Source organism: Falco biarmicus, chromosome 4, assembly GCF_023638135.1.
Source record: "Falco biarmicus isolate bFalBia1 chromosome 4, bFalBia1.pri, whole genome shotgun sequence".
NCBI classification, from domain to species: domain Eukaryota; kingdom Metazoa; phylum Chordata; class Aves; order Falconiformes; family Falconidae; genus Falco; species Falco biarmicus.
This window is the reverse complement of record NC_079291.1, coordinates 80,375,309-80,395,819: the sequence shown is the minus strand read 5'-3', so window position 1 is coordinate 80,395,819 and position 20,511 is coordinate 80,375,309. Positions and strand designations below refer to the sequence as shown.

The 20,511-nt window shown below is 35.6% G+C and overlaps 1 protein-coding gene across 4 annotated transcripts in view; it reads right to left on the bottom strand.

The window, feature by feature from the left end:
- Nucleotides 1-20,511, bottom strand: part of TRRAP (transformation/transcription domain associated protein) — a 96,900-nt gene that overhangs the window by 60,333 nt on the left and 16,056 nt on the right. For 2 of the 4 annotated variants that reach the window (XM_056335115.1, XM_056335117.1), the window contains exons 15-31: nt 19,761-20,088; nt 19,542-19,639; nt 18,702-18,896; nt 18,001-18,192; nt 16,087-16,252; nt 14,567-14,823; nt 13,485-13,685; nt 10,946-11,124; nt 9,673-9,872; nt 8,682-8,899; nt 8,357-8,554; nt 7,424-7,684; nt 6,251-6,412; nt 4,898-4,994; nt 4,341-4,462; nt 3,040-3,210; nt 2,203-2,271 (exon numbers count right to left, since the gene is read on the bottom strand). In XM_056335115.1, coding sequence (XP_056191090.1) covers nt 2,203-2,271; nt 3,040-3,210; nt 4,341-4,462; nt 4,898-4,994; nt 6,251-6,412; nt 7,424-7,684; nt 8,357-8,554; nt 8,682-8,899; nt 9,673-9,872; nt 10,946-11,124; nt 13,485-13,685; nt 14,567-14,823; nt 16,087-16,252; nt 18,001-18,192; nt 18,702-18,896; nt 19,542-19,639; nt 19,761-20,088 — 3,114 coding nt within the window. The remainder of the gene's footprint in view (nt 1-2,202; nt 2,272-3,039; nt 3,211-4,340; nt 4,463-4,897; nt 4,995-6,250; nt 6,413-7,423; nt 7,685-8,356; nt 8,555-8,681; nt 8,900-9,672; nt 9,873-10,945; nt 11,125-13,484; nt 13,686-14,566; nt 14,824-16,086; nt 16,253-18,000; nt 18,193-18,701; nt 18,897-19,541; nt 19,640-19,760; nt 20,089-20,511) is intronic. The other 2 variants (XM_056335116.1, XM_056335118.1) reach the window with 1 other exon arrangement.

The window sequence follows — 20,511 nt, the reverse complement described above, 5'->3', positions numbered from 1 at the left end:
TTAAATCAAAGATTTCATTCATTGAGCAAATGGATTAAATCTTAAACACTGCTTAATATGTTCTGGTTTAATTTGTTCATTTCTCTAAACAGCCCAGTCACAGCTCAGGAACAGAGTAAGACTGTCAAAATTATTTAGGTGAACGAAGAACTTCGTTATTCTGGCATCAATGTGGATCTTCACAATAGCTGTTAATTATAATGCAGCATTTTTAACAGAGATGTCTGAAGTTCTTTGTTTGCCTAGAACTGCCATCTACGTGTGAAAACTCATTCCACAGACTTTCGGTATGTTTCATTTAGCAGCCTTGCTGACTAGCCACTGCCCGCACTGTGCTGGAGCACTGCACACGACCAGCAGCAGCAGCATCAAATGGCACCTTCATAAAGTGCCAACAGAAAAAAATGAAAACACTTTACATGAAAAAAGTTATCGTAACAGTGTTCTCTACTGTTTCAGCTAGCAAACACAAGGCTTTCCTGACCAATTCCATTCTCCACAGCATGCCTACCGTCTCCTAGATCTAATCGCTCACTCACTCAGTCTGAACGATGAAACCTACTCCAGTACACTCCCCAACATTGCTTTTAAGTGATTACGGCAGATTTTTGAATCTCACTATGGACAAAAAGAAATCGCAGTAAGTGAAAGGCCAGCTACAGCAACTTTGACCACCAGCTCTGCCATCCCAGTTTTCCCACATTTAGAAGGTACAATTACAGCAACAGCACACTGTACATATGGACATACAAACACAGACTGTCACAGCAATGGAATTAAGACCACGCTGTCTGTGCCTTCCTTCAGTTTCTTAGAGTTTTTATTTTTAAGGAAGCTTTAGAGAAACAACTGGGGGGAAAAAAGTAGTATTTCAAATCAGCTTTGCAGTCACGCAATTCTATTTGAACATGTTTCCATAGACTTCTCTCCTCTCTCAAGATGCAACAGTAGCTTCCTTCTGAAGAGTCTGGTGTGCACCTCACCCTCAACATACCTAGGTTTTAAACCAACACTAAGAAAACATTACAGGTTTAGAGGAGACTGAACACACAACTACATATAAAACATCAACAGAAAACATTAAAAGCAGAAGAATTCACAATTCAATGTGAATTAGGGACAACTAAAAACTGTTCTGGAGGTGTCACACTGTGGTTTAAAAGACTATTGCTATAAAAAGATCTGCAAGGTATCTGTATTCACCACATTTCAGGAAAAGTGAATCCCAAAATAAGGATATGAAGGCCTTAGAACTACTCCGATCTGAATAAATTCTGTTTAACTTAAAAACATAAGAAACAAATTCTACTCCATCTAGGTCAATCTAGGTCAAATACAAAGCAATGACCTAATTCAGATTTAAAAGCTCTCCTTGCAATGACAGCAGAGAGTACTGAAAAGCCATTAAGCCATTTCCATGTTTTGAGGGAAATAAAACACCAATCTAATTTCATTCCAATTTGAAAAACAAAGACATGAACAAAATTCCTGCCAATTTTTCCTAGTTGCAATAATAAGTCTCAACACTTAATGTAAGTTATTAATAAAATCTTAATAGAATTATGGGACTTCCGGTAATCTACGTGAAACTACACTGAAGCAGGAATTGCCCTCAGTACCATATTGCCAAGAGCACACAGTGTAGTCATTAAGCTGTGCTATTTTCCATTTGTAAGAAAATTGATCAGCTTCCCACAGCTCACCATTAAGGCCACTAGTATGGATAGGAGAGAGATTTTAATGTGATTTTAACTGCTAAATATTGAACTTGGTTTTCAAAAATTAGATTTAAAATTAACTAGGATTATATCATTATTCTGTATAATTGTCAGAATACTATGTTATGGACATCAAACATATTAGTGAAAAGAGAGGGATTATGCTGCTGAGCTCATCAGCCATTCCAATGAAGAACAGATTTCTAAGCAGAAAATCCTAAGTAAAAAAAAAAGTAAAAATCATTGAGCTGTTCTCACACCAACCTGTAAGGAACAGGCTTGAAAGTAACCATTGTCAGCAGCTAAGAAGCTCCTCTCGCTAAGATTTGCATCAAATACTCAATATACATGTAAGTTCATTAGTTTGTAACAAAACATAAGTGTGTAATCAGTTATGACAATATTTACAACTGAGTTCTGTAATTCCAAAACATTAATACTATTTATTTATTGTGTTCCCACATGAAAGCGTTCATTAACTTACATTTCCATCGCTCCGTTGTCCACCTTTGTGTGTAATAACTACAACCTCCATCCATTTACGCAGGTGTTGCTATAAAGACAGGATAATTAGTATTGTTCTAATTATACTGTTCTATTTTAGGAAGTGACAGCATATGCTACAAGAAAAGCAGCAGCAGAGGCAGGATTGAAGGAAACAAAAGGCAAAATGATTAGTTATTTTCACTCCCTCAGATTAAAGAGTTCACTGTTGCCAAGTCCTCTCCATATTCAAGAAAGTAGGGGTTAAAAGAGTACGTACATTAAAAGTCAGAAAAATCTGAAGTCTGATAGGCTTACACTTGGTAATTATTTGCTTGATATGTATGCATTTAAACATTTAAATATCACTGCAAACGGATAAAGAATTCACATACACAGCTTAAAAACTGCGAATAAGAAGGGCAATACCTCCCGCCACTTTATAAATCAAGAAAATACCAAAACAGACTTAGCACACTAGGAAGTAAAATATATTTTCAAGGGTTTCCTTAGTATATTATGCTGCTGGCACCTTGTTTAAAGATAAATTTGTCCAAGCAGACCTTAGCATAATCAGTCTTTGCTAAAAAAAAAAAAAAAAAAAAAAAAAAGGTATCCTAACTTTCTGGTTTAGCAGCTCTTTAGAAATTAAGTCAAAATATTTAAAAAGATATTTTTTTCTATTAACTGTGAAACAAAAATCTTTTACTTCCAATATATACGCTGAGTCAGTACTGAATTGTTTGTTGACTCTTCAACAATACAAATGTAAGCTAAAAAAAAAAAAAAAAAAAAAAAGTTCTTCTGGAAGACCTAAAGAAAACTTGAATGAGCTTACCATCATCTGATCGCAGAATTTATCATTAAAAGAGTTTGGAAAAAGTCTAGTGACAGATGTCAGACGATTCACAACGTTCAGTGTCAGACTTCGATAGTCTCCCAACATCATAAGCAATGGTCTCATGTGTGTATGAATTTGATCAACTTCTATGGTTGCTCCTTCCAAGAACTGCAAGAGAGTACAGGATTAAGATACAGACGGAGAGGGGACTTACTTTTGTGCAAGCTTCTTAAAATAAATTCCACTAAATTGATTTTTCTTCTTTTCATTTGTACTTTTAAAATGCAATAGTTTAAACAATGTTTATTGCCCGAAATACATATAGTGGCAAGATGGATTTGGGAAGCACTTAAGCATTTCTGACACACAGTAGGTTATTCCATAAAATAATCAAGTAGGAGATTTTAATTACAGATGGACTGAAAAACTGCTACAGCTCTAAGTTCAGCTATAAACACTGCTTTATAAGAACTGCCTGTGAATCTGGCTGAAGGCAACAGAGCAAATATTCCCTGTTATATGCCAGTCAATCTACACATCATTACAAGGAGGTTAGAAGGATTTTTTTTTTTTTTTTCATTTTCTGTATTTTTAAGAATGGTATTAAAAACTTGCTAAACGAGAGTTAGGCATACCTACTGGACAACAAACCACGATGAGAGAATATCCTTTTCACCATCCTTCCAGGGTTTTTTAACACAATAACCTAGCATCCACAGAATAGATAGTGTAATGTAGCACCATACAAGGATGCCGATTCTGACCTTAACCAGTACAGCCAGTCCTGTTCGTTAAGGTAACTGCCATACTGCGATGCAGAGTCTAATCCTGCTGCATTGCTTACTTTTCCAAAACCAACTATGAGGTTTCTACCACTTCTTTTGGGAACAAAAAAAGAAACATGAGAAAAGCTTTTACACTAAAGCCAGGCATGCACATTTCCAAAACTGCTAGGAAGGACCAACACTGTTTACTTTAGAAAAGAAGATACATTTACAAAGACCCAACAAACAGAAAGACCAAAAGATGGGACAGATGGAAAGATTGAAAGACTTACCATGGTCCTTGTCCAAGAGCTTATAATGCTTAATTTCAACCAGAAGAAATTTTTACGGTTAAGTTCAACCCCCCCCCCAAAACCACATCTGACCAAAACATAATTATACTGGTGTCACTAACAAAAACTTAACAGAGCAGCCATTATTTCCCATAGAGAACTTTCCCAAGAAGCTTTCTAACAAGAAAGTAAAGCAGGGAGAACAATGGCCTCAAAAGCAATACTGGTTTAATACACTAACCTTTCTCATGCATGCTTCTCCTGCCTCCTGCAGTTCATTATTTGTTGAATTAAGTGCCTTGAAAAGTGCAGCAATGATTTTCTCTCTCGACTGAGGCAAGTAATTGCAGGCAGCTAGAGCATCTGCGAATATCAAAGTAAATTTGTTCTCTTTGTTAATTTCAAAAGAGAGGGGGAAAAATCCCTAATTCTACAGTTCTTCTCCTTAAGTTTCTTTTATTGCATCTCAAATTACAGACAGCTAAAGCATAGCATGCTTTGCCAAAAGCAACAGACATCACAAAACAGTAAAAGAATGGAAACTCTATTAACAGTGTTCTAAAGTTTTCTTAATACTGTATAACATAATTAGTCTAAAAATATTTGGGGCTCATTTCAGAAACTAAATACTAGCCATTAAGCAAGCAGTGATACTTTCCCATTATTCTCTCCATTAAACTGTGTCCTCTAGAGAGCAGTCATCAGTCTTCAAGCGCTCAAGTTTTCTGCTGATCTTGGGAAGAAGACTGCCCATTCTCACAAAGACATACCAAATTTTGTTTAGGAAGTTTTACGTACTTAAGGCTGCAATCCGAAGAGGTACAAGCGATGGAAGACTTTTGTAACAAGGTAGTTTCATTAAGGCAGCATCTTCAGCCTCACACAGATTTAGCAACTAGGGAAAAAAATAAACAGTCATTTTAGCATAGCACTGTGAATCATGGTTGAAACAGTATTATCAATTACATTTTGAGTCTTGTTTCCTCAAACAGCCAAGTTTACACAGAGTAATCAACCTCCAAATTTCACCAACAGGCCAAAATTATACTCAAAACTAGGGTATAAGTCCCCACGAAAACTGGTGGTTATCCAGAGGCAAGAGAGTCCATTAGCACTGCCAACACAGAAAAGTCAGGCAAAAGTTAGCCATATTGCATTTTTTTGGCCAATACCTAGGTGGTCTATCTGCAAACAGGCTGCTCATACGATCAAAGGTCTACAGAAAAACTTGCCTCCTGAATGGCAGTAATAATACTGCAAATACGAGGAGCAGGGCAAGAGGGCAGAAGGAGATTAATAGGGAGAAAACGTGCTGAAAATGTCTCCATGAATTCTAAAGCTCATGGGTCACTGCCCAGAGGCTCTCCTCTTTGCAGGCGAGTATTTTCAATATATGTATATGTTTTTATATATATATATATATACACACACATACACACACACATATATATATAAAACACTGCACAGGTTGAAACAAAGTCATGCAAGTTGACAATGTCCAGGTTGCACCTATACTCAAGAACACTTAACACTCACATTCACAATACCAATGTATCACTCACTTTTACAGACATTTTTTCACCTACAGCACATTGTCTTCATCTTAAGTCAGAAACAGAGGATCCTCTGCATTGACAACTATACCCCACACCTGCTTTGTTAATTGCTATTACTGTTGGTATCAAAGACCTTCTAAATTCACATCTGGACAAGACTGCTAGGAAATCAAGGGACTAGACAGTTTCTCTCAGTTAAATCTATATGCTAGTTTTATACCTGATTTTACTCAAAGTGTTAGAGATGCAAAAAACTTTAACAAACTGTATCTATGTTTTGGTGTTACAACAACTTATTTAAGAGATACACTGTACATAAAATAAGACCTAAATGTGAAAGTTAGGTCTACTAAACTAGGAGTAACACCAAAGTTCATTTAATATATTTCACACACATTAGAACACCCTGCTTAGCTCAGAGCTATTACATTGTAGGTAAAGGCAGACCTCAGCTCACATTTCAAAAGGCAAATTCTTAACATTTCAGTGAAAGTTTAAAAGACACAGAGAAAAATATGTATTTTTAACAAAAAGTTCTAACACCATCACTACTGAAGTATCTACATTAAAATATGACAACATGAAAAGAAAGTACCTCTGTGTAGAAAACCTTGTGTTCCACCACATTTAGATCCATTGTAAACAATCGGGGTTGCAGGGTTGTGCAAAATGTATTTCCCTCCATCAGGCCAATCTGGGCATTTGCAGGTTGATGCCTAAGTAAATGCTTTTTAGGAGGAACCATGTCTTGGAGAACCTACACAGCATAGTTTAGATTACTGAATTAGCAGCCAATTCAAATGACCCCACAGACCTAGCCACTAAGTCATCATTGGTCATGGATGCAAGTTTCTATTGTGGTTCTAGATGTAACTCTTTAGAAATCACCAAGCAAGAAGAAAAGTATTTCTCCAAACTAATTTAATTCACAGTAAGTTAGCAAAACAACTCAGTATCTGTAATTACATTACATATCATTACAGAATATGTAATACATATTCTCTGTGAGCAGATCTATGATACTTATTAACTTCACATAACGTCATAAACAACAAAGAAATTCGTAGACTTAGACATTTCAAATGCTCAGCTCAGGAAACAAGCATATTTTAAGCTCCTAAAACATCAGAAAAACTAAAACATTCATGTAATTTTTTTCCATTACACCAACTTCTCACTGTCCTCCATAAACACCTTTAGCAAAATAAGGTATGAATTAGAGGAGGCTCCTCTGTATGTTCCCAAACTACAACAATGACACCTATAGTTTCATACCCTGTGGTGGCCCTTATGGCTTATGTATGTTTACCTGTCTGTCAAGAGAATGAATGCTATTACCTTTAACAATATTCAGCAAGAAGTTATTTCAACCAGCTTTGATCTTTATAGTCTCTTTCTGGATAGGGCAAGACACAGCAACATGCCTCACATTTAGAAAGTAACACATAACTGAGGTTCAAAATGCAGTATCTACCTGGCCTAGCCTATGTCTGATTGGTGGTAGGACAAGCACTCCATAATTTCGGGAAGTAAATCAACCTGAAGACACTATAAACACTGGCTAAGTAGTCAGGCATAGCCTGTACGAACCTCTATACTACCCCAGCCACAGTGTATTTTAGAACAACAAAATCTAGCAAATGACAAACGCATGCTACCAAAGCACTAAGAACTTAATTCACTACTGTGAGAAAACATACTCAGAAAAGCATTTTGCAAATCCAAATGGGTAAACAGCTTTAAACTCCCTTCCAGCATTTCTGCTCACCTCTTTATGTGGCTCCATAATCACCGTGACACTTTTTCCAGTGACTTGTGCAAGTACCTGCAATGAATGCATGGCCTGTTTTCTCACAGTAGAGTTTGGAGAAGTTACTTCTCGAACAAGGTCATGTGTTACATGATGGAAAGACTTTTCCTGTGCTGCTAGGATTTCTTCTGTTTTTTCTTCATCTTTTAAAGGAGTTGCACATCTAATCAAAAGCTGTTCTAACGTGGTCTTTGCCATAGCAACTGCTCCATTGGAAACCTAAAGTATTATAGATCATTTTTATTAAATAAGTACAGATCTAAGATCAGAAATCTACACACTACTCATCAATGAACTTGGCATCTGATTTTGATCAATCCTCTGCAAATGGCTAAAACATATAAGCTTAAACAGAACACGTATTATTCAACTAGTCTTCCCACCAATCATTCCAGAACTGTGAGCTGCAACGCAATTTCATAAACAAACTCAGGCACTGGAACCCTTAGCAATACTGTCACCATATGATTCACAACTGAGAAAAGGTCAAGCAGCTGACTCTCTAGGTATCTATAACTACATACAGCTTTTTTATAAGGTGAACAGCTTTCAAACTAGACACAGAAAGAAGAAAAAACCACAGTGTTTTTCATGCAAGTGAGAGCAACTCTAGTGTTCCTTCACTGATCTGAATGTGACCTGTACATCTCTACGCTGAAAGAAGCAAGTGTAATTCCAACAACTTTGGCAAAGTTATGTGGAAAAAACAGATGTAATTTCTAACTTCGTCTTAAGGTTTAAGTAAAAATTACTAAAATTCACTCCTATCACAGATACAATACATTCTTAAGTTAAGTAAAATCAAAATTAGCAAGAGTTCTTCTGTTCTTAAATTCACACAGATTGGTTTTTCCCCCCCTCTTTATTTGATATAATTCATTCATTAAATACCTCTCCAGTTAGATCCATCATAACAAAGAGAAGCGCCTTCAGGAAAGTCTGCTGGTTCTGGAGGACCCAAATTAGCGGCAGTCGTTCCATAAGAAATTTAATTGACACAACACCTCCTAGTTTAGCATACCAAGCTTGTTCATAACAGCAAGCACATAAACGTTCCACAATATATGAAAACAAGGGAAGCTGACAAGCCTGGAAACAAAGAAATGTGTCAGTTTGCTTTTTCAGCTCACTGGTAGTCTCCAAAATTTTAGAAGCAAAATTCTATTAGCTGAAATTAGATCATCTAAACATATATATTTAAAACAGAATATATTACCCTTTCCTTTGAACCCAAGATAATACTCGCAACATCAAATATCACTGCTAGAGCCACCTCTCCAATTTTGCAGAGTTCCTTCTCCTCATATGCCATGCAGATTGCTATGGCATCAATAAGCACCAAGGGATCCATGCCTTTTGACCCATTTTCTTCACTATGAAACATGGCTGTGCTAGGCTGGCTTCCAACCTGGTAGCACTGTAGCAAAAAAGGACCTGTAATTTGTATTGGGGGGGCAAAAAGGGGGAGAGAGATAAAACAACGTATATTTCAATATGAACAGTCTTTCAATTACATATTACTACTGTTCTAACTAGCTCATGGCAAAACCAGCAAGGACTGTGTCTATTTGCATATGAATGGATTGTAAAGCATTCTTCACACTTTGAAGAAAAAAAATTATTACATCTACTTGTATATTTTCTTCTATGCACTAAACTATGCACTGCAAGAAGATTTAATTAAAATGAAGAAGCACAAAAATTCAAGTTACGTTAATGTGACAACGAAGTGTGATATGCTTATAGTATGTCTTTTCCCAAATTACTTGTCATACAGTACAACTGCAAACAAAAAGTTTTATTCATAGATATGAGCCACAGCAGCGCTCCAACTTTTACTTGGTTCCTCTGATGGTCCTCCAATACCACAAGTAAAAACAACCCAATTAAAGACCATCTGCAAGAGTAACTGTGTATATCAAGTTACACAAATGCTCTGGAAATATAAACTGTTCCAAGTTGTAATTATTTCATTTGCTGTAGCATTTTAGAAGTATTTTTAGGTTACTAATTGTTTTTTAAAACTTGCTTAATGTTTTTTTACTGCTCAAAAGAATTACAATGTAATTCAGCCATCAAACAAAACACAACGTATCTACCCAGAAGCAACTGCAATATCATGACTTTCTTAAAACAAATTACTATTAGAAAAAGTATAAACTTTTCCACCCTCTGATGACAGTCCACACAATCTCTATTCCACTTACCACATTGCTGAGCAACTGCCACCATTGTGTAATGGCGGATTAAGCTGGCTACAAAAGGCAGAGCGCTAGGTCTCAGGTCTTTGATGACTGCTGACATGAATGCCCCTGTCAATGCCTGTTCAAACGTTTTACGAGCTGGAGTATCCTGGGCTTTGTACCGATGTGAAATAATCACACTGGGTATGGACTTCTCAGTAAAGCTGAAAGACAAAATTAAGTTTGCTATAATCCTAAACTGCAGTATTGGCAGCTCAACCATGAGCACTGTCAAGTACTTGATTTTAAGTTTGCTCTCGATATCTAAATTCTCACCTCATGTTGTCCCCTCATTTTGATAGAGCTAGACCAGTTCACTTGGTCCGTATTAATTTTGTCAGCCACTGGTCTCAAACATGATGGATAGCTCAATTTCATCAGGAACATTTAAAGCAGTGGTTCAGAAGAAGCCATGTATATTACAAATAATAGGTATACAGGCATCACACTGCAACTCAATTACAGAATGTCATTTTCAATATTTTGACATTTTTCCCTTTTTTAAAATGACATTTGATTTTAGTCTTGAAAGATTGAAACATTACTTATCAAATCACTGCCCAACAAAACCTATTCACTGCAAAGCTATATTTACGTCAAGTCTAACAAGTCCAAATTATAAAAGCTACTATACTTTAGTTACGTACACTACACTGCAAGTCAAAGTCAGCACACACTTTGTGGGCAAAGACGTCAAAGTTGTCTAAAAGCAATAAACTCAATAAGTAACAATGACTAAAATTGTATAAGATGTAAAAAATTTCCATAAAAAGCCCCCACACTACGACAAACAAGGTTATGTGTGTGACTACGCTACAGTCTGGTCACTAAACGAAACTGAATTTTTTATCTCTTTCACTTTAGTAAAAAGTCAGATGAACACACAAAATGTCACAATCAATGTTAATCTTTAAACCACAATTAAGCACCAGAATATTCCAACTACTTAAATAAAATAAGCTAAAATTAATTTAAAAAATTTTTAGAAGTCTGATCATATGTAACAGATAATACATTGGACTGTGATTAGAGGAAGAAAACTAAAGCATGAAACATTAAAAAATGTTATTGGCGTTACACAGTGTGCTGACAAAACCCCTCTTATTGCGAAGTCCTGCAGTGATCTAGAAGGTAGCAGGATAAACCAGTAGGTAAAAATCCCATGAAGAATGCACTGCCTAGACTAACCACTGTATCTATATTAAGTTGTTCTAAAGACACTATAAATTTTACATACACATTTATGTTTAAAGAATTGTCATACTTGGGATGCGCAAGAAGTTGATATAATGCGTGCTTATTATCATCCAGGCTCATCATAGCTACTAAAAAACACTTGATTACTTCCCATGCTTGCCTCCGGTAATATGGTTCTGTGTTAGCACTCTTCAAACAGTCCAGAGCAGTCTCAATTGCCTATAATGAAAACAAGACAGGCAGTAACCAAACACCTCTTGTTCTTAATGTTTACAATTAGGTGATTAATCAAGGGAACAGCATCTTTAATACGTATTAAAAGTAACTAAAAATTAAGAAATGCAGAGAATGCCTGAGCGTGTGGACTGGAAACTATTATGGCATGTGCTGTGCTTTTATAAATGCAAAGTTTCAGGGCAGACACATTTATTTCTGCAGTCAGAAAGCATTTGAAGTCATGAGTGAGTTACACCTTCATTCTCTCTCCCCACCTCAAGAAAATTTTCTTCACCTTCCCTCCAACAATAATTGCTGTTCATAATCCCCATACACTGCAGGTATACAACGCATTTATACACATATATAAATGGTATCAAAAACTGTTCTATCTTACAAATTACTTTGTTGTATTTTTCCATGCAAATTAAGAGCCACATCATACATGATGAAATGTACCTGTCAGCAACTTCTAAACACCATTTACTTAATGGGAATAGCACTCATTTTCCTTTGCAAGATTTAATACATTTGAGAATTCAAATAATTGCCTAAAATATGAAAGCAATGAAAATGGAGGGTACATCTTTTTGGAAAATTTCTATTTTGCATATACATAAACACAGCTAGACACTTTTTATCCTTCCCCCCCCCCCCCCCCAAAAAAAAGGAAGAAATTAAAAACAAATGAGACAAGCTTTAAGTTAAAAAAAAAAAAAAAAGTTTTGGAGCATGCAAAATAAGGAATTTCAATACTTGATCAACTGTTAATAAAATCTAACCATACATGCTTGAAGAGGATTATGCAGAAAAAGGCTTTCCTATAAAGTGGGCATTTTCCTTCTTTGAAGGTAAAACTATCTCTCTACTCACTGACTTAACTGTCATCCCATCACTGTTTGAATAAATTTATCAGCACCTCAATGAAAAGAACAATGAGTTTTACACAGACCATAGAAGTCTACCAAAGCACTGAAAGAAAACATAGATTTCTCATTTTCACTTTATTCCACGCCTTTCAATTTGACATTTCCTTTTTATAGATACAAAGTATTCAACGGATAACACTGTCGGTCAACACCAAGAAGCTGAAGACTGTTCCATATCATTAACCAACATGGTTGTATAAATACTTCAGAAAACTTGGTTTAAATTAAACCTAGCGGGATAGGAAAATGTCAGCAATTACAGTATCTGTATGTGTTCAAGTCATCAGTTTCAGTACAGAGGAGCAGCTGATCTGCATTTTAAATATCATTTTTCCAAGCTGTTTTTAAAGCCTGTTGGCTGTATGAAGCCATAGAGAGCCAGCTGCCTGTAAAGAAAATTGTTTACTATTTTCAGATCATACCTACTTATGAAAGTGAAATTGAAAAGGTACGTATTAAAACTACAGGCCAAATTAACTCAGATCCAGCTTCACTTTCAGATCCCAAGAGTTAAGACACAGATTAGACTGCTGTAATTAGTGAGACCTAAGTACTTGTGATGCATTGACGTGGTCGGATGAAAGCCAGTACAAGTACCATGTGGTTTTGCAGCTCTAAGTGGTACTTACCCAACCTAGAGACAACAAACAAAACCAAATCTCTGGAGTTGTTATAATAATCAACTCTGAAGAATTTCTACAGTAAGTTTTTGGTACGCTTCAAAAAGAAAATAGTGAGGTTTTAGAGTAGATTTCTGCTCCTAATCTAAGCAATACACCAAAAGTTAGGAAGGTGAAAAAAATGCACAGAAAGCATTTACTTGTGCCACTTTAGTTCCCTATCCTATCATTTTGTAAAAGTGGAAAAGCATGTTTAAACCTATTATTTCGGGGGTGACATATAAAAAAATGGTTTAAAGGGAAAATAAAGAAAGCACAAGCTGGCAAGCTTCTGCTAATTTTGCATGTCAAAATGAAGCAAGAAGTTAGCGTAGATCCACCTGCCTTACACAGAGACTCTCAACTGAGCATTATGTGGTAAAAATGCAAAAATCCTCTTTGCAGTCATTTCCAAAACGTTTTATCCTTTACCTGCCAAGTAAAGCAACTCAAAAATTATTTGAAACAAAAACAAAAAAAGCATAAGCGAGTTTAGATTATTTTTCTCCATTACAACATAGATTAATTAGAAATCTCTTTGTCTAACTGAAGGAATATTAAAAAAAAAAAAATCAGGTATGCAAGAGATCCTAAAACCTACTTCTCAATTGTGTAAATTCTGTAATACAGATATTCATTAACTCATATCTGGAACTGGCAGACATACCGCATATTTTATCAAGCTTTCAGAAGCAAACAAGCTTCCAAAAAGTCTGTAATAAAAGAAAATTGAGTAAAATAGTTTCTCAGCACAGAAAATAACTTAAGCCCTTACCTTTTCCATTGGGAGCTGAATGGATGCTTTACAGTCTGAAAATTCAATTGTAATACTGGGTCCTTGAATTTCTGTGACTACATATTGTAGTTTCTGCGATTCCTTTAACATCTTCCTGTTACTTCCACCAAATTTACCAAGTACACGATAAGCCACATGAGAAATACTGTCTGCAGGATTGCGCAGTGTACGCCACAAAGCCTGTAAGTATTTTAAACATTACGTGGTCAGGCCAGTCACACTTCATAATTTTTCAAGTTGTGATGTAAAAAAAAAAAAGTCAAGGAAAACACTTATTCTTATGTCTGGAACTGATCCTGCATAACCCCCAGAAAATATTTATCTATATTGAATAAAAGCAGTCTCAATTTGCAACCAATCAAGTGCTTTGTAACAAGGTTGTCCTAAATGCAGTTTTAGATGAGATTACTGTGATCGGCTACAAAATCTTTGCCACACTGAAATGAAGTTTCACATTTATGGCTAATATTGAACAACATTAGGAATTCTTAAAAAGAAAAAAAAAAAAAGCAGGCCAGTTAAGGCCGAAGTGAATTAACCTCAAAATGCTAGATTTTAAATATAAAAAGCAAATGAAGTAAGTATTATATTTAAAGGATAAAGCATATGCAAGCACTGTATTAGGGGAAATAGCCACATTTAAAACATTGTTCCAAATTTCAACCACATCATCTTCACTGTATATATAAGACTTCATATAGCTGTCAATCATGACATGCTGAAGGTAATTACTTTTCTCATTTTTAAAAAAAATTAATGAACTGTAATCATTTTCTGTACCAGCTCATCTTAAACATAGTAATACTCTTGCTATTTGAGTCCCAAGTCTTAAGTTCAACCCCTTAACAGGAGATATAGAAGAAATTATTAATTCACTTTTAAATTTCTCAGAGTTCTCAGTTTAGCAGCACAACACCAACTGGCCTTTTACATACAATTCAAACTGTATGGTTCTCATGACAGAGTTTTCAAGTTTTTATAACCAAAGGTTCACACACATTTCTAATAATACTTAGCAAATCAATGACCTCTTGTGGTCTAATAGGAAACCACACGTTTACCTGCATTAGCTCAGCTCGCACTGGCTGAATGTGATCATACAGAAAGTCTGGCTGCAAATTATCCACACACAATTCCAGAGTTCTTAAGCCTTGGCTAACCAGGGTCTGAGATCCATTCAGAGCTGACACCAAGGGATCCATCAACATCGGCAGATAAGGCAGTAATGAGCTCAAACGAACTGGCACAGTGAGGCAGAGCTCTACAAACAAGTCTTTCATGTGTTGTTTATGAAGGCCACTTTGCAACATATTAAGTCCTGAAAATGATTGGTAGTGTTATACACTCAAAGGAAAAAGACAGTCCATAGCTTATTGTTAAAAATTTGTATTTCCTAAATTCAAAATAACCTGACATCTTTAAATTCTGTAAAGCTTATAGCACTCTAAATAACATATTTACAAAATACAGTATCATCCATAAATATAACTTACATCTAAGGATGTTATGCAGCAAATGCTTTTGCAGGTACATGCATACACAAAAAAAATCATCTATGAATATTCCAAAATTTAATATTAGATTCAATAAAGTAGCATTTGAATACAGGGGATGAAAACCAGAAAAAGATTATTTGACCCAAACCTCAGCCTTGTTATCAACAGAAAAAAAACCACACAGAACAAACTGTTTTTGAAGTATCTGAAATCCTGAAAAGTAGCATTAAATGAGTTCAAGTACATTCACTGCCCCATACAGACTAAACACGTTCCCCAAGTTATTTTTCTCCCCATCCAGATTTTATATATTTCATAAGCCTAGCTAGCACTTTTACAGCGACATATATTTTACATAGTGATTTACAAGTAATATACATATTTGCTAACTACAATAAAAATTGCCCCTACAGCTGTAGATGGGAACCACAGAATTGCACATTCCTGGCATTGTTCCCACCAGCTTGTCCTCAGGTTTAAGTAGTTCTCCACATTTCCTTGCTCACCTTCAGTACCCCTGGAACACAGTCCTTACAAGCACAAATCCTCAATTAATCAACCCGATTGTTTTTTCCATTTCTTTTTGCAAACTGGCACTACTTGTGTTTATTATGCACTTGCAGGTGCACTGACACACCCTCAAGTACAGAACCACCAGAGCTCATCTGTAAGGTCCTCCCCACAAAACTAGTGATGGCCTGGCAACACTGCTTCTCCTATTACTCTTACCCCTCAATGCTTTACGCTAACAAAGCAAAAAATTAAAAAAAAACAAAATCAAAAAAACAAAAAAACAAAAACCCCACAACCAACCAAAAAAACCCAACCAACAGCCCCACAATGAAAAGCAGAAAAACAAGCAGCAGAAATTGTGAAGCAGCCAAAACTATGGAGCCTGAAGCAGCTGACAGTAAATGAAAACAAGCCACATCGAAGATAATCAACTGCTAAGCTCAAAATAAGAACCTACTTATCAGGGTTAGGGCTTCAGTTTGAGGGTTTTTTAATTACATAACATAACTTTATTACTACTATTTACACAAAAAGATCAGAAACTGGGGAGGGGAAAGAAGGTATTGCTCTACCTTGCAGTAAGTTTGGTAACAGCGGCAAGAATTCTTGATATAACAGATCGTGACTGCCTCCTCCGATAGATCTGAACAGTGCTCTGAGCAGCAGGAAATAGTTGTAAGGCTCTTTGGCAGTCTGTGCAAGTTCCATAGAGCTGTTCACAATCTTGTGCAAATGTGGCTAAAAAAAAAATAAAATATGCTTTAAGATTAAAAATGATCGATTTTATCATCATTACACTGTACGAGTTTAGCATGAAACAAGTTTTTCAGATAAAAAGCCTTCCGCTATTCCAAGTACTACAACATATGCTGATTTTATACCGCTGTTGAAGAATTGTTGAAAAGTAAACCTGTATTTGAACAGTATCAAGAACCTAGAGCGCTGTTTAATTAGTTAAACCCTGCTTTCATATTAGCCAAATGATCAATTCTGCTTGCTACTTCCAGCAATAACTTCATTAGAACAACGAAACATACTGTAAATCTGACACAATGAAAAATATTTGCTCCACAGAACCTAGGGACGTGTAGCAGAAATCAGAAGAAGTGTCAGAATGACAAGAGAAGACATTTCACAATATTAATTTACTACTGATCTAATTTCATCACTAATTCTTCATTTTCGTGAATGCTAAAATTTTACTTTGAAAGCAAACTTTTACAAGTAAAAAAACAGCTATGAAACTGGTGGCCTTCAAGAACAGAGGACATCAACAGTTTGCAAGAATCATTAAAAATAATTGATAAAGACAAGGATTCCCACGGATCAGGGACAAACAGTGACACAACGCTGGATTTTATTAACATCCAAAAGCTTTCTATACTGCTATGCAAATACTGCAAATAGCCTTCATCATTCAGTTAAATTGTCTACCCAAGGCCCGTATCATCAATCCTGTGGAAGCAAAACAAAAAAAACACCACCCCAAAAAAACCACCCACAACAGAAGCATCAGACTGTGAAGGTAGTAAATCGCACTCTTTACATTGAATTTGCAGCTTATAAAATCCTAATGACCTTGATTCTGATGACAAACTAGAAGAATTTAAGCAAGATTATATGAATATTGGTTCATACTACTTATGAATATTCCTTCATATTACTTTTATCTTTCAAAGAATCTGGAAACTAGTAGTCCCTACTCTGTTCTGCACAGAAAACTGAACTAAACTTACTGTTAAAAATCATTCAGCACCGAAACAATTATCACACAGTTACCTGTATCAGAAATTTTAAGTTGGAAGAAGAGAAATAGAGAGAAATTATGAGAGAAGGAGCAGCGTTCAATTATTTCTGGATATAGGCAGCTGTTACTTTTATGATTAAAAACACACTAGCTTCAAGCTCAGTATTTCTAACCTCACTGAATGATGACCTCATCAACATAAATAGATCCTTGGAATACACAGGCAATATGTTGTCAATAGAAAAAGAATAGCATTCCTTAACCTAGACTTCTTAAAAGCACAGAAGTAACTGACTCGAGAGGTACATGTCATCGAATATGACATGAATGAACAAGATTCACGAACACACAAAAAAGTGATTCCAGTCTAAGCAAAAGTCTTAAATTAATATGGAAACAAAGGGGAAAAAACATGCAAGAAGATAAGCATATCCTGACCATGAAGTTACACAGGTCTGTGGTAATCCTAATCAGGCCACAAGCACGTATCAGTCATTTATACTCAGAATTAGTATGTCACTTTATAGTTTCAAATATGAAGCAAACGTTCACAGAAACCATCTCATAAATAAGGCAATGTACTGGGCATTTGGAAAAAATGGAGATATATCACTAACAGTGGTTCAAACATGAAAACACTATAAAATGTTAGTGTAAAACAAAATTTCTTCACACATCTGAAGAACGTATTAAGTCAAAACAGATTTTTTTTTTTATTTTTAACACAAATGACCTTTACCTTCAGCATTTGTTCGTTTTCAGCTGCAAATAGTGAAACTGAGCCAAAGACTAACTTGAACAGCTTGAGATACAGATTGGAGAGTTCCACATTAGAGCCCATTTCTGGCAGCCGATCCAGAAGATACTCTACCAAAATCGTTGCAAAGAGGGCAGAGGTAGTAGGGTTTGCCAAGAAGGAATTGGCAACAATCTGTAAAAGGAAACCACAAGAGTTATTGTTGCTGTAATGAAAAGAACAGAGGGATAAATGCACTACCAATTTAAAACAAAAAACTAAGACAGATTTCTTTCCCCACCTCCACCGCTACCCAAGTGATTCAGGTTATTCTCAATGGAAAACAAACATGCATATTACTTAGGTATTCAAGTTTAATGTTTATTATAGGACTCGTGTTCTGTAAAACTGCAGAACACTAACACTACCTGAAGAAAAAAAGAACTCCACAATGTTAATACTTTTCAAGAATAAAGTCCATTCGTATCTTCTAAACTGAAGTGCTCATGTTTGTATTGCATCATTTAATCTGGAGAGTTTTTGAAAACCCATCTTTACAAAGTATTTTTATAGACTGCTTCAAATCTTGCATGCTGATTTCAACATTACCATTTATAAATCCAGCCTTGTGTACTTCCAAGGCATAAGCTATTTTTTAAGTGCTCTTTATTATCATCTGAAAAAAGTAAACAAAAACATAATACCTGGAGAGCATAGTTTTTTGAGATTCTCTCCACCATATAAGGAACAGTAGTTTGAAAGATTTCTTTAAAAGTTAAAGGGTTCATCATTGTGAACACACCAGCAAAATGCTCGAGAACTTCCTTCTCCTCTTTCATTCTGACTGTCTGACAATTTGCTACTCGAACATAGGTCTGTCCATTTCCTGCTATTTGGACCTACAGCAATTGAGAAAACACATATATTGGTTACAGAATTTGAATAACTTTTCCCCCACTACTCTTAAAAAAAGGTTTTGGAAAAACCTGATATACTACAGGTTTCACATGCAAGCCCCATACAATTAGAAGTTGGGCCAAGAGCCAACAGTGACAATGAAAATATTAAAATAAGAGTTTTCCGCACAGATTTTAAAACCATGAAGTCAGGGTGGAAAACAACTACAGCAGGAGATATCACAGTGCATTCCTAAAGTTACGTAATTCCAGATCATGTACATTGGCATTTCATCACTACTTTAACTACAGAACATAAACACAGCCACGTGAATGCTTCAACTGATGCAAAAAATATCACTTTGAAGAAAAGATCTAATCCGCTATGTGAAAGACCATTTTTTTCCAGTCTAACCTGCCTGCATAAACACAGACAATAACAGCGTTAAAAAAATAATTTATTCCTTGCAAGCAATAAGTACTTCGAAATTCATGAAATTTCCTAATAGCTGTGGTCCTGAAGTTGAAGATTTAATGAAAATATACTACATGTGAAATTTGTCTTCTAGCTGACAAACAAATCCTTATTAAAAGATCTAACACACAGTAACTGTATAAATAAGAGTGCTATGCAGCCAGGTTACATACCTGATAAATATCTAAAGCTTGCATTGCATATTTTACCAGTTTTATATATATTTGAGTCTCCTTAGGTTGTAACTGCTTATTGGGAATGAACTGTGCTTCTGAAAAAAGATAAAGAATAAGACAGTAGTTAACCATTAAAAATACTATTTGCTTTCATGCTAGGGAGTTTTAACTGTAGAATTACAAAAGATAAAAATAATTAAATAGATGCAGTTTTACCACCAGGAGCTTTGCATGATGTTATGCCCCACGTGATTGTCTTGACACCACAGACCAAAGTTTTTACCAAGCTTCGACAATCTGTGACCTGAAATGTCTGTTTATCTTCTTTTTCTTTCTCCCCTTGTTTTTCAAATACAGGTACTGGTGCAGGGGCCACTGGAGTGGCTGGGGCAGGAGATGGAACAGGAACAGGTGCTGCATTTGCTGCTGTTGGTACTCCAGGTAATGCGGCTTCAGCAGCCCCAAGTTCAGACTGTGGCTTGCATTTTTTAAAAATTACAGAAAGCTGGTACCGTGCTATGGTGTGGAATTTCAGAACAAAAACCTAAGGCACAAAGAGGGAAGGGAAATGAAAAAGCAGGGAGGGGGAAGAAAACAAAAAGTAAGTTTCTTCTTCAAAAATCCTTCTGAATTTAGTAATACTAATACTTCAATTCAGCAGACCAAGACCAGTAAGATTTATGACCATTTCTGAAGTCATTCAGATCACTGCAAACATTGTTGATACGCTTAAAGTAGTTTGCTTACCTTTAACAAGTTCCAAGAGTAAAAATATTTGCTGAAAACTAGTAAAACCATCAACTAAAATTGGATCTCTCTACAATTCCACTTAACTTAAAATGAAGAGCTATCTGAATACATTTTTAAAAATAAGACTTAATATTTCAGTCTAAAAATGTGTACTATTAAGCATAAATGCCTCAAATTTTTCAGACCTATTTGTAACATGTAAGATGTATTCAAAGAT